This window comes from Oncorhynchus kisutch, linkage group LG4 (assembly GCF_002021735.2).
Source record: "Oncorhynchus kisutch isolate 150728-3 linkage group LG4, Okis_V2, whole genome shotgun sequence".
Classification (NCBI taxonomy): Eukaryota; Metazoa; Chordata; class Actinopteri; order Salmoniformes; family Salmonidae; genus Oncorhynchus; species Oncorhynchus kisutch.
The window spans coordinates 68,416,466-68,431,887 of record NC_034177.2 but is presented as its reverse complement, the minus strand read 5'-3'; the positions used below and the strand labels follow the sequence as shown (position 1 = coordinate 68,431,887).

At 41.7% G+C, this 15,422-nt stretch overlaps 1 protein-coding gene across 1 annotated transcript; it reads right to left on the bottom strand.

The window, feature by feature from the left end:
* Window positions 1-7,812: 7,812 nt before the first annotated feature.
* On the bottom strand, window positions 7,813-15,028 carry chchd1 (coiled-coil-helix-coiled-coil-helix domain containing 1). The gene is made up of 3 exons (XM_020481732.2): window positions 14,710-15,028; window positions 13,869-13,987; window positions 7,813-8,868 (listed from the first exon to the last, which is right to left on the bottom strand). The coding sequence occupies exons 1-3, from the start codon at window positions 14,846-14,848 to the stop codon at window positions 8,755-8,757; spliced, it is 372 nt and encodes a 123-aa protein (XP_020337321.1). The 5' UTR covers window positions 14,849-15,028; the 3' UTR covers window positions 7,813-8,754.
* Window positions 15,029-15,422: the final 394 nt, after the last annotated feature.

Below are 15,422 nucleotides of genomic sequence, written 5' to 3'. Positions count from 1 at the left end.
AGGCTATTTTCAAATATGGTTTTAAAGGAGAAAGTCAAAGCATAGCATTTGTTTCCCACTGATCAAGGTGTGATTAGGCCTACTTTAAGAGCACCACTTGTTTTCTCTGGCATCCCAACATAAAGTCAGAAGTGTTTACAAGATGAGCTTAATAAAATCAACATCTCCTCCAAGGATTTGTAAATATTGCTGTGCAACTTGGGAGTTGGCAGTCTATCATGCTCTGCTGGCAATCTTTAAGTTGCAAAGGCACCACATTATTTCTTATATATACACACTATTGAAACAGCTATGTATTTTCCGAAGTTCTATTCTGGTCTTAACAAGGAATCAAAGAGGGCCTAACAAAAGCAGAAAGGCCTTATAGGTTCTGATATGATCTTCAAAAGACCTATTGAGTTTCCTTGAGTATTGGACTGTTAATTATTTAGGCATGTCAGTCTGAAGTAAATGTAGTCATATTATTATGAATATGAATTTGGACTTGATGTGACATGGCTACACAGAGTCAAAGAGCAGGTGAAGAGGCGCACTGCCGAGGCGCACTATAGGCCTGGTGCGTGGTGCCTGCACTGGTGGTACCGGGCTGGGGACACGCACCTCTGGGCGAGTGCGAGGAGCAGGAACAGGGAGTACTGGACCCTGGAGACGCACTGGTGGCCTGGTGCGTGGTGCCGGCACTGGTGGTACCAGGCTGGGGACACGCACCTCAGGGTGAGTGCGGGTAGGAGGAACAGGGCATATTGGACTGCCGAGGCGCACTATAGGCCTGGTGCGTGGTACCGGTACTGGTTGTACCGGGCTGAGAACACGCACCTCAGGATGAGTGCGAGAAGCAGGAACAAGACACACCGGGTTGTGAAGGTGTACTGGAGACCTGGTGTGTATAGCCGGCATCAAATTTTCCGGAACTTTAACACAAGTTGCAGGCTGAGTACGAGGAACTGACACAGGTGGCATCGGACAGCTAACACGCTCCTACATTTATTTCAAGCCATCCCTTTAAATAGAGTGTATTTTTTTTGTTATAATTTTGTCGACAGACTCACTACAATATATCGTCAGAATATTAGGGAATATTAGGGATCAATGAAAGAAATCTATCTAAATATATGCATATTTGTCACACTCTGACCATGATTTGCATCGTTTGTTTCTATGTTTTGTTTGGTCAGGGTGTGATAGGAGTGGGCATTCTATGTTGTATGTCTAGTTTGTCTATTTCTATGTGTTTTGGCCTGATATGGTTCTCAATCAGTGCCAGGTGTTTGTCGTTGTCTCTGATTGGGAACCATATTTAGGTAGCCTGTGTTGTATTGTAGTTCGTGGGTTATTGTCTATGTGTAGTTGCCTGTGTCTGCACTCAGTGTCATAGCGTGACGGTCGTGTTGTTGTTTATGTGTTCTTCGTGTTTTTTCGTCATTCAATAAAATAATGGATTCACACCACGCTGCGCTTTGGTCTACTCCATACGACGATCGTGACAATATTCGTCTCCGTTTCAGTACCAATTGGTAGATTTAGAAAAGTGATTGATCAATTTGAAGAAAGGAGTTCAACAACAGGTTGTAACTGAGTGAAAACATGGTCCTTGTGGATGTTGTTTCAAAGCCTAACACAACGAAATGGACCGCGCTTTCTAAGGTGATGATTCATTCAAAACAACCATATGCATACTAGAGCTTATGCATACGCAGAGGCCTATGAGGTCAAGCCCGAAATTACACGTAAATTAAAATAATGATTGTGCCATTGTACAATAATACATAGCCTACCGCGTATTACGCATGGCATAAAAACAACTGATTTAAGATGTCTTTGGTACATAATTGGTCTAGCCTAGACTACAAAATTAAACAAATTTTACTAATCGCCTTTGAGTGTAGACTGTATTATTATCCATACTGGATGGACTGGTTACCTTATGCCATACTCCAAAGTTTCTATCCATGAGTCTGGGAGAGAATGTATAGGCTGATGCTGTTAGTTCATTGATTGTGCAGGGCGGCTTACAGATATATTTGATTTGGAATAGTTTAGTAATAGGGGGATCTTTATATTTTCATAATGAATATGCTGTCACATTACCTTTAGTTACAGAATATCTCACTACCGTGTGTTTCCATCTCCTCCTCTCTCTTCTTAATTCCTTTCTCGACCATGCAAAGAGAGGGGCTGTCAACAGTTTAAAGAAATATGTTTAGTTGTGACAACATGATACTATCGATGTTCCTAAACAGATTACACATGGTTGCACAAATTAAGCACTGGGTAGCTGCAGGAACAGGGTTGGAGAGCCCATGGCATACAGAGTTTGGGCAGAATATCAACCGTCGCGCAGCGAGAGGCTGCATGCTCTTTTAAATGTTTTATTTTATTTAGCCTTTATTTAACTAGGCAAATCAGTAAAGAACAAATTCTTATTTATAATGGCGGCCTACACCGGCCAAACCCAAACGACGCTGGGCCAATTGTGCACCGCCCTATGGGACTCCCAATCACGGCAGGTTGTGATACAGCGTAGATTCGAACCAGGGTTTCTGTAGTGACGCCTCTAGCACGGAGATGCAGTACCTTAGAGGTCACTCAGTAGCGCTTCAAACAGTGGTTGATGCATGCAGTGAAATAACTGGCATGATTTAAAAACAAACCAGGGGGAAAGCGGCTTTCTTTCGCTAGTCCAGTGCATACAGATGACATGTCTTTTCCCTACCCCTGTTCCTGCCCATTTGATAACGAACTATTCTAAATCTAAACAAATTTGGCATATTAGTAAAGACCAGATTCAATTGAGAATAGTGAAAATATGATCACCTTATGGGAGGTAAGGAACAGAGAGCAAGCTTTTTTTTGTTACTTTCTCAAATCATCAATAGCCTGAAGTCGCATCATGCAGCCCAAATATGTTTTGATTTCTAAGACATTCTATGATTTGTATAATTCACAACATAAATGGTCAAATAACTCTAAATCCACCATATACAGTGGGGCAAAACAAGTATTTAGTCAGCCACCAATGGTGCAAGTTCTCCCAAAAGATGAGAGGCCTGTAATTTTCATCATAGGTACACTTCAACTATGACAGACAAAATTAGAGAAACATTTTTAATGAATTTATTTGCAAATTATGGTGGAAAATAAGTATTTTTCACCTATAAACAAGCAAGATTTCTGGCTCTCACAGACCTGTAACTTCTTCTTTAAGAGGCTCCTCTGTCCTCCACTCGTTACCTGTATTAATGGCACCTTTTTGAACTTGTTATCAGTATAAAAGACACCTGTCCACAACCTCAAACAGTCACACTCCAAACTCCACTATGGCCAAGACCAAAGAGCTGTCAAAGGACACCAGAAACAAAATTGTAGACCTGCACTAGGCTGGGAAGACTGAATCTGCAATAGGTAAGCAGCTTGGTTTGAAGAAATCAACTGTGGGAGAAATTATTAGGAAATGGAAGACATACAAGACCACTGATAATCTCCCTCGATCTGGGGCTCTACGCAAGATCCCACCCCGTGGGGTCAAAATGATCACAAGAACGGTGAGCAAAAATCCCAGAACCACACGGGGGGACCCAGTGAATGACCTGCAGAGAGCTGGGACCAAAGTAACAAAGCCTACCATCAGCAAGGATATTGAAGATGAAACGTGGCTGGGTCTTTCAGCATGACAATGATCCCAAACACACCGCCCAGGCAACGAAGGAGTGGCTTCGTAAGAAGCATTTCAAGGTCCTGGAGTGGCCTAGCCAGTCTCCAGATCTCAACCCCATAGAAAATCTTGGCAGTTGAAAGTCCGTGTTGCCCAGCAACAGCCCCAAAACATCACTGCTCTAGAGGAGATACAGAAATGGTTTGTTGAGATCGGTGTGGAAGAACTTGACTGGCCTGCACAGAACCCTGACCTCAACCCCATCGAACACCTTTGAGATTAACTGGAACACCGACTGCGAGCCAGGCCTAATCGCCCAACATCAGTGCCCCAACCTCACTAATGCTCTTGTGGCTGAATGGAAGCAAGTCCCTCCAGCAATATTCCAACATCTAGTGGAAAGCCATCCCAGAAGAGTGGAGGCTGTTATAGCAGCAAAGGGGTTGCCAACTCCATATTAATGCCCATGATTTTGGAATGAGATGTTCAGTGAGCAGGTGTCCACATACTTTTGGCCATGTAGTGTATGTATTAATTTGTGGATGTCCATCACCCATTTCGTATGATACATTCCAATTACAATTCATATTATATGTTATGAATTTGCAAAACGTACAAAATGTTACAAATTCTAGCTAGGTGGCTAACTTTAGCTAGCTGGCTATTGTTAGCTAGGCTAGGGGTTGGGGTTAAGGTTAGCTAAAAGGGGTAAGGTTAGGGTAAGGGTTAGCTAACATGTTAAATAGTTGCAAAGTAGCTAAAATGTAGTAAGTCGTTGAAAAGTTGCTAACTAGCTAAAATGCTAACGTTGTCGTGATGACATCTGAAATTGCAACCTTTGGGTTGCTAGACGTTTGTGTTATATGTCCACCCATCCAAACGTAAGTAACAATCTGTTTTATGTAACCATACCAAATTTAACATATCCTACTAATTTGAGTGTCTCGGAATTACATTCACTATGTTACATCTAGTCTATGAGAACAGGCTGCAACAATTTATAAAGTAAAATGCAACATCCATTTATGGCCAGCTATGTATAAACTCTAACATTTGTTTATCCTGCAATTCTGCAAGATGTCCTTCAATTGGTTATTCATTTGTCTTCTTCTAATAGACTACCACAGTATGAGTCATAATACCCATCAAACCTAGTGGTCAAACAAAGAAATAGTTCCAATCGTTTTTCCACCATTCATTTTTTTTTAAAGAAACACTTTCAGGTAGGCTTACCCTGGCGTGACGTTTTGATAACCGTGTAAATCTCTTTAGGATAAGGTGACTTTTATCAATATATTCCTCTGTATTTACCTCCCCAAAATTAAATGCTAATTAGCTATCATAAAGAACTACAAATGCCATGATGATCTGGATGAGACTGCCGAATCGAGGAAAAGGTAAGAATCTCTAGAACTACAAATGCCATGATGATCTGGACGAGACTGCCGAATCGAGGCAAAAGTAATAATCTCTGGATTAACTATCCTATATATGCCCTCTACTAGACACTTTTATCCAAAGCAATTTACAGTCATGCATGCATACATTTTACATATGTGTGGTCCTGTGAATCATACCCACTACTCTGGTGTTACAAGCGCCATTCTCTACCAACTGAGCTACACAGGACCATTACTATCTAATGTTAGCTACATTTAGTAATTTATAAATTGGCCCCCCAAAAAAGTAAATGGACAATTCTATGAACTCTCTTGTGAAGTTTAAAATTGACACAATACCTGTTAGCAAAGGTATCAGCTAGAGATGATGTGCAGGAGCTTGTATGATGTCTACTTAGCATTTCAGAATCTGAGAGTTAATAGAGCTGAATATATTGAGAAAAGTCACCTTGTCTGAGAGAGATTTACACGGTTATCTAAACGTCATGCCAGGGTAAACCTACACGAAACACAGTCCTTATTTTAAGTGTTTCTAAAATCCCCTATGGGAAAAATTTATGGTGGAAAAACGATTGGAACCGTTTCCCTGTTTGACCGCTGGGTTTTATGAGTATTATGACACCTCCACTGTGGGGCTCTATGCCTCTTAAGCAGGTTGACATTTATTGGGATGGGTCCTTGAGGCAGAAATGAGCAATTTCCACTAGATGGGACAGCTGCAAAGTAAAAATTGGCTCTATTGTAAAAATGTATGCAAACAAAAATTTAAGTAAAGACTCACCCATTTTGAATGTTATATTGTTTTTGTGCATCTCTGAGCAATGTTTTATTGATTCCTGGGGTCATTTCATGTAGGCTATTTGAGTTATTGTCGTTCAAGCAGGCAGAAATGAGGCCCATATGACGTAGCATTGCGATACATCCCCTCTTAACTACACTGGAAGTTAATAGGAATATTACATTTAGATCCCCAAAATGTTTATCATGCATGTCAGATTTCAATACTGGCTGATGTTATAACGTGGGAGGTTGTCTTCTCTCGAATGAAAGATATATAATATTTTTTGCGATATTTTAACCTCGAGAAATGTGTAATTTAACAGAGGGTCCACCACATTTCTCCTATTTGTTTTATCAACTGTTACTAATGGTTACAGAGGCATTTACAAATGAAGGTAAACAAAACAATGTAAATAAATGGAATGATAATGTAGGCAATACCAACTGAAGGGAACTAACAGTAAATTGGCAGTTGAATATGTGTGGTTACTAGACCTACTGACGGTCGATACTGACGGTGGCAAAAATTTAACATAATAGAAATAGGAAACAGAAAAAGTCAGGGTAGCCTATAATTAAGACATTTGAGAGTGCCTATTCCAGCAAGTTAAAAGGCCGTAAAATGTCAATTCATAAGCTTTACTGTTGATATGCTTCAGTTTGCTGTCATGACTGGTTTTGTCTCCAGTGATTATAAGATCAAATATATTGAACAAAAATATTTTAAAAAATATGTTTATGGAGTTAGTCAATTGAAATATATTTATTAGGCCCTAATTTATGGATTTCACATGATTGGACAGGGGCGCAGCCATTGGTGGGCCTGGGAGGGCATAGGCCACCCACTTGGGAACCAGGCCTAGCCAATCAGAATGAGTTTCTCCCCTTAAAAGGGCTTTATTACAGACAATAAATACTCCTCATTTTAGAGTGGCCTTTTATTATCCCCAATATAATGATCAAGCTGTTTAATCAGCTTCTTGAAATGCCATATCTGTCAGGTGGATGGATTAGCTTGGCAAAAAATAAATGCTCACTAACAGGGATGTAAACAAATTTGTGCACTAAACTTGAGAGAAATAAGCTTTTTGTGGGTGTGGAAAATTTCTGGGATCTTTTATTTCAGCTCATGAAACATGGGATCAACACTTTACATGTTGCGTTTATATTTTTGTTTGGTATAGATCTAAATCAAGTTATTTATATTTACAATTCCCTTACCCAAACATATTACTAATTTACCTAGCTCTTATCAAGTTGTAAATTAGTGCATGGAGAATGGTGTTATTTCAGTCTAAAAAAATTAGGTAGATGCTTTTTCTACATGGAACCGGTAGGTTCACTAGACCTTATTCATGGTTTCCTTGTGTGTAAGGTGGGGGAATTATTAGGGAATTAAGTCAAGGTCAGAATACTGCGTATCTATAGACACCTCCACCACACCTTTATTAATTTGATCTCCACCCACATGAATAGCAGGTGAATAGCATTCTATTCTCCTGCTTAAATTCAAGCTCAGAATACGCATATAGAGAAAAGTTCATGAGGGAATTGCGCTCCATTTATGCAAGCGTAACTCAGGTCGGACTCAGCCCTAGAGTGAATTACTATTTTGTGGTGGTTTGATCAAACCCATCTGCACGAGTGCTGATGACAAAGGAAAGCATTTCCATTTCAGTATGCACGTTTAGCAGGAAATAAATAGGCAAGGAAATGGGGGGCAGCGTGAGTGGAGCGAGATGGCAACTTTTCTCTTTTTATAATGAGGACGCCCCCAAATCTGATAGAGGATTTAGCAGTTTCCTGGATGGCAGACATAAGACAGTGTATCCAACATCCCAACGCTGACAGACTTCAAACTTAATTAGCACAAAATAAAAACCATTGCCTGAATAAAAAGGACTTGAATTATAAGGAGTGAGTTATAAAAAGGAGTGAATTATAAGGTAATGGAAACTGGAGCTGATATTCCAGTAGACATTAGTCAGTCACTGAGATATTGTCTTGGTACCTCAGTCATCTTAATATGATTTCCAATACCTATAAGACTATGACCTGCAATGGGCTTTGCTTCCTGGCATGTAAGCCTATCTGGCAAATTGGCCAATAATACAGAACTGCTAGGCAGTTCAACTATATCAGGAGTGTTTCAAATTACATTTGAGTGATCCATTGGAAACTCAAAATAGGTATCCTATTGAGGTGAATGTCCGGTGGTGGTGCACTCCAGAGGAAATGAAACAAAATAACCTTAATTATGTACTGCAAGGGGTCACTAATATCTTAATATCGTTAGCAACCACTGTCTGTGCAGTATGGAATTATTTAGATCATTTTTAAAGGGAAATACATTTTATGGGAGTCAACTCAGGACACTGAGATAACAGTCAGTCACACTATATTTCATCCAGGGCACACACACAATATCATGTCAAGTTATGAAAACAAATGTACTTGATCGTTATTTGAGAAATGTAAATTAATAGGGCATCTTAAAAAGCCATGCAATAATATAACAATAACTGAATGCGTAATGAAAATGCTCTTCAAAATACTAGACAGTGAGTGAAGTTACATATTCGTAGGAATCTTCTTTTGTGACTGAAGCCATTTTAATGGTACTGTTTTATATGATGACCTATAACAGCGTACTCAATTTAACATGGCAATCACAAGAAGTGCATCTGCAGCACAATAAATCCACTTAATTCACTTTGTTGATGAATCACATCTAGCATTCGTGGAACGTTGGTGATGTTTCTGTGATCTAAGAGACTTCCTCTTTACCGTAAGAACTAGCAGACCTCAGTTGGCCACAAAGGCCAAGCATGATAACAGAGGACAGTGGGCAGGGTGGTTAAGATTCTCTGGCCCACAACCTTTGTCAATTAATACATCGTAGTAGTAGGGCTGGGAGTAGTCCTAGATTTCTACGTGTAAGTTGGGGTATCTTTTCAGCAGGATAGTAGCTTGTTTGGGTTGAAGGCGTCCACTCTGGCCGATGGTGTGTTGCTCTGATTTGTTTTTCACTGCAATCTGTAAGGAAATACATTGAAAGAAAAACTTTAAGAAAATGTTTTGCCTCATTCAATACTGGATTTTGTGTTATAGATATATGTAATGTTTTAAAACTTTTATAACTGCCTTCATTTTGCTGGATCCCTGAAAGAGTAGCTGTTGCCTTGGCAGCAGGTAATGGGGATCCATAATAAATACAAATACTAATTCATTTAAAAACATATCGGCTTGAGATACACTACATGACAAAACGTATGTGGACATCAGCTCATCGAACATATCATTCCAAATTCATGGGCATTAATATGGAGTTGGTCCCCCCCTTGCTGCAATAACAGCTTCCACTCTTCTGGGAAGGCTTTACACTAGATGCTGGAACATTGCTGTGGGGACTTGCTTCCATTCAGCCACAAGAGCATTAGTGAGGTCGGGCACTGATGTTGGGCGATTAGGACTGGCTCTTGGTCGGTGTTCAAATTCATCCCAATGGTGTTGGATGGGGTTCAAATTAAAATCACATTTTAATTGGTCACATACACGTGATTAGCAGATGTTATTGCAGGTGAAACAAAATGCTTGTGCTTCTAGCTCCGGCAGTGCAGTAATATCTAACAAATTACACAACATATACCCAATACACACAGATATAATTAGGAATGAATTAAGATACATATACTATACATATGAATGAGTGATGTCAGAGCGGAGCGGACTAAGATACAGTAGAATAGTATAGAAAACAGTGTACACACATATGAGATGAGTAATGCAAGACATGTAAACATTATTAAAGTAACTAGTGTTCAATTCCTTAAAGTGGCCAGTGATTTCTAGTCTATGCCTATAGGCAGCAGCCTCTAATGTGCTAGTGATGGCTGTTTAACAGTCTGATTACCTTGAGATAGAAGCTGTTTTTCAGTCTCTCTGCACCAGCTTTAGTGGGGTGAACAGGCAGTGGCTCAGGTGGTTGATGTCCTTGATGATCTTTTTGACCTTCCTGTGACATCGGGTGCTGTAGGTGTCCTGGAGGGCAGGTAGTTTGCCCCAGTGATGCGTTGGAGAGCCTTGTGGTTGCGGGAGGTGCAATTTCCGTACCAGGCGTTGATACAGCACGACGGGATGCTTTCAATTGTGCATCTGTAAAGGTTTGTGAGGGTTTTAGGTGACAAGACAAATTTATGTAGCCTCCTGAGGTTGAAGAGGCTCGGTTGCACCTTCTTTACCATACTGTCTGTGTGGGTGGTCCATTGAGTACGCTGTTATAGGTCATCATATAAAACAGTACCATTAAAATGGCTTCAGTCACAAAAGAAGATTCCTACGAATATGTAACTTCACTCACTGTCTTATCTACATTGACGGGACCGCAGTGGAGAAGGGGGTGCACCCTCTGCTGTTTCTTGAAGTCCACCATCATCTCCTTTGTTTTATTGACGTTGAGTGAGATTGTTTTCCAGGCACCACACTCCCAGAGCCCTCACCTCATCCCTGTAGGCTGTCTCGTCATTGTTGTTAATCAAGCCTACTACTGTTGTGTCATCTGCAAACTTGATGATTGTGTTGGAGGCGTGCTTGGCCATGCAGTCATGGGTGAACAGGGAGTACAGAAGGGTGCTGAACACGCACCCTTGTGGGGCCCCAGTGTTGAGGATAAGCGGAGTGGAGGTAATGTTTCCTACCTTCACCACCTGGGGACAGCCCATCTGGAAATCCAGGACAAAGTTGCACAGGGTGGGGTTCAGACCCAGGGCCTTAAGCTTAATGATGAGCTTGGAGGGTACTATGGTGTTGAATGCTGAGCTATAGTCAATAAAAAGCATTCTTACATAGGTATTCCTCGTGTCCAGGTGGCATAGGGCAGTGTGTAGAGTGATGGCGATTGTATCATATGTGGGTCTATTGGGGCGGTAAGCAAATTGAAATGGGTGGCAGGTAAGGTAGAGGTGATATAATCCTTGACTAGTCTCTCAAAGTACTTCATGATGACAGAGGTGAGTGCTACAGGGCGATAGTCATTAAGTTCAGTTACCTTTGCCTTCTTGGGTACAGGAACATTGGTGGCCATCTTGAAACATGTGGGGACAGCAGACTGGGATAGGGAGAGATTGAATATGCCCGCTGGTCTGCGCATGCTCTGAGGACGCGGCTAGGGATGCCTTCTGGGCCGGCAGCCTTGCAAGGGTTAACGCGTTTAAACGTTTTACTCATGTCGGACATGGAGAAGGAGAGCCCACAGTCTTTGGCAGTGGGCCGTCGGCGGCACTGGGTTATCCTCAAAGCGTGCAAAAAATGTATTTAGCCTGTCCGGAAGCAAGATGTCGGTCTCTGCGATGTGGCTGGTTTTCCTGTTGTAGTCCGTGATTATCTTTATACTGACGTTAAGCTTGCTTGATTGCCTTGCGGCGTGAATAACTACACTGTTGATATTCTGCCATATTACCAGTCACCTTGCCATTGTTAAATGTGGTGGTTTGCGCTTTCAGTTTTGCACAAATGCTACCATCTATCCACGGTTTCTGGTTAGGGTAGGTTTTAATAGTCACCATGAGTACTACATCTCCTATACACTTCCTTATAAACTCAGTCACCTTATCTGTGTATGCGATTATTTTCGCAAGCTACCCGGAACATATCCCAGTCCATGTGATCAAAACAATCCTGAAACGTGGATTCTGATTGGTCAGAACAGCATTGAATAGTATGAAGCACGGGCACTTCCTGTTTGAGTTTCTGCCTATAGGATGGGAGGAGCAAGATTGAGTCGTGGTCAGATTTGCCGAAAGGAGGGCCTTGTAAGCATTCCACAAGTTTGAATAGCAATGGTCAAGAGTCTTAGTAGCACGAGTCGAACAGTCAATATGTGGATAGAGCTTCGGCAGCCTAGTCCTCAGATTTTCTTTGTTAAAATCCCCAGCTACAATAAATGCAGCCTTAGGATATGTGGTTTACAGTTTGCATGAAGTTGTTTGAGAGTCGTCGAGGTTTCGGCTTGAGGTGGGATGTAAACGGCCTTGGCAATGACGTTGGAGAATTCTCTTGGGAGATAATATGGTCGGCATTTAATTGCGAGGTATTCTAGGTCGGGTGAACAAAATGACTTGAGTTCCTGTATGTTCCTAGAATTACACCACGAGTCGTTAATCATGAAACACACCCCTCCACCCTTCCCTATTTATTCCGGTCTGCGTGATGTACTGAGAATCTTGCTGGCTTTAACGACTCCGACAGAGTATCCCAAGAGAGCCATGTTTCCGTGAAACAAAGTATGTTACAGGCCCGATGACTCTCTGGAAATAAATTCTTGCTCTTCAACTTTGTTATCCAAAGACTGAACATTAGAGAGTAATATACTCGGAAGCGGTGGGTGGTGTGTGCACCTCCTAAGTCGAACCAGCAGGCCGCCTCGAGTGCCTCTCCTCCGCAGGCGATGTTTTGGGTCGGCCTCTGGAATAAGTTAAATTGCTCTGGGGAGAGTGAACAAAAATCTTCTCCAGGGAGTCTTATTCCTGGTCGTAACGCTTACAGTTCTGGTGAGTTACCTCCACTCTAATATGCAAGTTCTTCCCGGCTGTATTTTATGACACAAAACATTTCCTGAGCTAATAATGTAAAAAAGAGTACATAAAAAAACAAAATACTGAAAAGTTTCCTAAGAGCTAGTCGAGATGCTGCCATATCCGTCGGCACCATCTTCATCTGAGGTCAGGGCTCTGTGCAGGCCAGTCAGGTTCGTCCACACCGATCTTAACAAACCATTTATGTATGGACCTCACTTTGTGCACAGGGGCATTGTCATGATGAAACAGGAAAGGGCCTTTCCCAGACTGTTGCTATAAAGTTGGAAGCAGAATGTCATTGTATGCTGTAGCGTTAAGATTTCCCTTCACCTAGGGGCCGAGTCCGAACCATTAAAAACAGCCCCAGACCATTATTCCTCCCCCACCAAACTTGACAGTTGGTACTATGCATTCGGGCAGGTTGCATTCTTCTGGTATCTGCCAAACCCAGATTCGTCCGTCGGACTGCCAGATGTCAATGTGATTCATCACTCCAGAGAACATGTTTCCACTGCTCCAGAGTCCAATGGCGGCGAGCTTTACACCACTCCAGCCGACACTTGGAATTGCGCATGGTGATCTTAGGCTTGAGTGCGGCTGCTTGGCCACGGAAACCCATTTCATGAGGCTCCCAACAAACAGGTATTATGCTGACGTTGCTTCCAGAAGCAGTTTGAAACTCGGTAGTGGGTGTTGCACGAGGACAGACAATTTTTGTTCTGTGAACTTGTGTGGCCTACCACTTCCCGGCTTAGCCATTGTTGCTCTTATATGTTTCCACTTCACAATAACAGCACTTACAGTTGACTGGGGCAGCTCTAGCAGAGCAGAAATTTGACGAACTGACTTGTTGAAAAGTTGTCAACCTATGATGGTACCACGTTGAAGTCACTGAGCTCTTCAGCGAGAACATTCTATCGCCAATGTTTGTCTATGGAGATTGCGTGCTTGTGTGCTTGATTTTATATACCTGTCAGCAACGGGTGTGGCTGAAATAGCCGAATCCACACATTTGAAGTGGTGTCCACATACTTTTGTAAATATAGTGTATTTATTCACATTTATAAATAATGTATTACTACTTGTAGACACTAAACTGAAAGCGTAATTAAGCTAATAACTTGTTATCCATCTGTGCGGCACTAAAATAGCATGCAGTAGCTGGGCACCTCAGCTGAGGGGAAATTAGCCCTGACACAAATAAAAAGCGAAACAGGAGGGAAGACCCTAAAGGAAACTGGGCAGGGGGAGAGTTTGGTTATGACTCGAGACAGTTAACGGCAGAGAAAATTATGTTACCCGTGCTGTCTCATTACCTTGGCCCTTGTCTCCTAGCAAAATGTTTAATAAAAGAAAATAACCATGCTGACCTAGTTTAAAACAACAGGGGGTCGGGAGAGAGGGGTGTGTGCAATAAGCCTGGAGCAAGGATTTCCTCTACACTGAGTAGCAGCAACATACCTGGGCTTTCTCAACACACTTATAGAAGGTCTGCATTTCATTGGAGCAGAGGGTGTCGACGAAGTTGTTCTGCTTCCAGCACGCCATCATCATGGACATCTCTGTGACGCATGTGGCCTCTGTGGGAAAACAGTGTAATCACTTTCCAATGCTGTTGTCAAAATTATAAAGTACTACTAATTCAGCATACTGATGACTGATCTACAATGATTTCAGGAGTGTGTCATTTATGCACATTGTAAATAAGAGATGTAACAGTCAACACAGCCGACCAATCAGAGTGTAGAGAGCTGGGGCACGTTCAGTAGACAGAACAGTGTGCAATGTTCAATTCCACCGAAACTATGCTGTACTGAACAGCACGACCAGGGGAAATTAATTCCGCCTATTATGTTCCAAAACGTTTCTTAAACAGAAGCAAATGAAACGGGGAGGAACCTACCCGCATTTCTCAAATAGAAACTCGTTTTAGTAGCCAATGTTTGGCGGAATGAATACACCCCAGTTGAAGAACGACGTGATTATGATGGGCCAGAGGACGATCGTGTGTTCTGTGTGCTGCACGAGGTTGCGATTTAAAATAGTCATTCACACCCATATTGATAAGGTCACACCTTGCCAACCGCTAGCAAACGTACCTCAAGACTGTTGAAGAACGGTGCGCACCGTTTAGGGGAAACGTGTCGTTCAGTACAAATCGTAAAGCAATAAATAACAAAACGTGCAATTAGCTAACTAAATGTACTGGGCTGTTGGCTGTGTTAGGTCTACAGCCGTGTCCACTGGATAGAACATGTCATTACACAGGTTAGTTTGGAAGCCTTTAACAGAAAAGCCTTACCCCCTTTCTTAATTTTCCTGTTGGCGACCTCATCTTTCAGAACAAGCGGCTTGTTGGGTTTCAGAACGGGCTTTTTATGCTTTCTGCTCAACATCCGACTGACCTTCTCCTGAAGTGCAGTCCCACCTTGCATCGCCATTGCGGCTTGCACAATACAATTATCACACGTAAATAGCGAAAATATAAATGTAATATCTTGCTTTCACAATAAACTATCGCAAAACTGCCTAGATACGTGAAATAGTATTTTCTCTAACAACATTTCCTCACAAGAGACAAACGTGGGGCGCCATCTTTGGTCGTATATTGCTGTTACTGTAGTAATGACTATGTTGTGACAACACATTACGAAAGATTAACGTAAAGCGTTTGTAGTTTTCTGTCGTCTAATGAGCTGCACATTTGAAATGTATCTAAAGCGGCAAAATGCGATTGGTACTTCCATTTTTGGACTTTGATAAATTATATACTCATTGATTCTTGAAGTCTCATGAGCTTAGTTCAACTGTCATACCCCATCAGAACTAAAAATATAAGCTTGTTTGACCATTATTTGTAAACAATGTAATTGTAAACAAACATTGTATAGCCTCAGAATATGAATACAACTATAAGTTTGATATAATGGATGGTCAGTCCTTGCATCCATGGCTCTGTATGAACTTGAGACACATTTCTCCAGCCCCATCCCTCAGCTCTTTACCAAAACAGTG

What these genes read in the sequence shown, in the direction of transcription:
- chchd1 (XM_020481732.2), bottom strand. Translation starts at nt 14,848, where the DNA reads ATGGCGATGCAAGGTGGGACTGCACTTCAGGAGAAGGTCAGTCGGATG. An exon ending in CAGGAAAATTAAGAAAGGGG is followed by an intron (nt 13,988 to 14,709) that starts GTAAGGCTTTTC and finishes GTTTTCCCACAG; the next exon opens with AGGCCACATGCGTCACAGAG. An exon ending in AGTGTGTTGAGAAAGCCCAG is followed by an intron (nt 8,869 to 13,868) that starts GTATGTTGCTGC and finishes ATTTCCTTACAG; the next exon opens with ATTGCAGTGAAAAACAAATC.